At 50.4% G+C, this 1,277-nt stretch overlaps 1 protein-coding gene across 1 annotated transcript in view; it reads left to right on the forward strand.

Annotated features, from left to right (window-relative positions):
* Positions 1-1,267, forward strand: part of LOC119590722 — a gene marked incomplete at its 5' end in the record, with an annotated part of 9,066 nt that extends 7,799 nt beyond the window's left edge. Inside the window, 1 exon segment of the mRNA XM_037939410.1 lies at positions 68-1,267. Within this exon segment, the coding sequence (XP_037795338.1) occupies positions 68-683 (616 nt within the window). The 3' untranslated portion in view covers positions 684-1,267.
* Between the last annotated feature and the right edge of the window lie 10 nt (positions 1,268-1,277).

Consider the following 1,277-nt stretch of genomic DNA (forward strand, 5'->3'; position numbering starts at 1 on the left):
GGTTTTGTTTTCCTTGTTTAGTCCACTGGATATCCTGATGAACTCCCCTTCTCCCCCGCGGCCGCAGGTACTTCCTCCAGATCAGCGACCTGCGCGACACGGAGGTGACGCTGGTGGTGGAGCCCTCCGGCGAGCACATCCGCGAGTACCTGACGCGGCGCCACCACGCGGCCACGCTCTCGCCCCGGACGCTGCGCAGGAACAGGGCCGCCCTCGCCGACGACGCGCTCAACATCGTCGAGAAGCAGTTCATGATGGGGGGGCGTCACAGGTCCCGGCTGGTGGGGTCGTACATGGTCGTGGAGGGAGGACACGGCCCCGGGGGGAGGGAGGCAGGGACAGCCGTGCAGCGCATCGTCAAGGTCAGCCTCCCCGACGTGACGGTCGTGGACGGCGGGCGGGGCCTCCCTTCCGTCGGCTACAGGAAGATAAATCAAGGGGACATCATGCTCGACAACGACGTTACGGGCAGACCCGTCTTGAGCGTAGCCTTGAGGGACATCTTCGACGTCTCCGCCTTCCGCCTCGGCCACGTCACGCGGGGGCTCGACGGCCTCACCTACCTCATCGAGGCCGAAGAGCACCGCAAAGCCGAGGCGTCGGGCCTCCGGGCGAAGATCCTGGCGACGGTGCGGCGGGAGGAGGAGGCCGTCTACCAGGTCACCCTCGGCATGGACATCTGAACGGCAGTGCTCGGAGAATACAAAGATAAACACGAGAGAGACGAAAACGGACGAGGAAAGTCCGTCAGATTAGAGGTGGAAATGAGAGATAAAGAGAGGAAATATATAACCAAAATAAGCGGAATTCCTCTTTCTGAGAACGGGCGATCTGTCTCGTGAAAAAATGATCTAATCAATCTTATCTTGTACGAAGTGTAAACATGTAAATATTTGTATTTCGTAATGTCACCGAAAGCCAATCAATCTCCAAATAAACGAATATATAAAACTGTAAATAAATGTATAGAAAAAATAATCAAATAATAGCATAATAATTTTGCGTTCACTTAAAGCAGTGCTTCCTGTATAATCAGCTGATTGGCTGATATGAAATATTCGGAGAAGTATTTTTTCTTTGTTTTTACAATCATACAAGATATATCCGTTGTACAATTACCTTTTCCTCATAAAGCATAATCACCTTTGTCATAAGAACCTCATTCCAAATTATGTTATCGTCTATTTTGTCTAAGAATGAAAACTTGTTTAAATGTAATTTGTATTGCGTTAGTTGTTGTTTATTTATTAAAGTTTGCGAAAAATTACCTGAAATAC

The sequence above is a fragment of the Penaeus monodon genome, chromosome 27, assembly GCF_015228065.2.
Source record: "Penaeus monodon isolate SGIC_2016 chromosome 27, NSTDA_Pmon_1, whole genome shotgun sequence".
Classification (NCBI taxonomy): Eukaryota; Metazoa; Arthropoda; class Malacostraca; order Decapoda; family Penaeidae; genus Penaeus; species Penaeus monodon.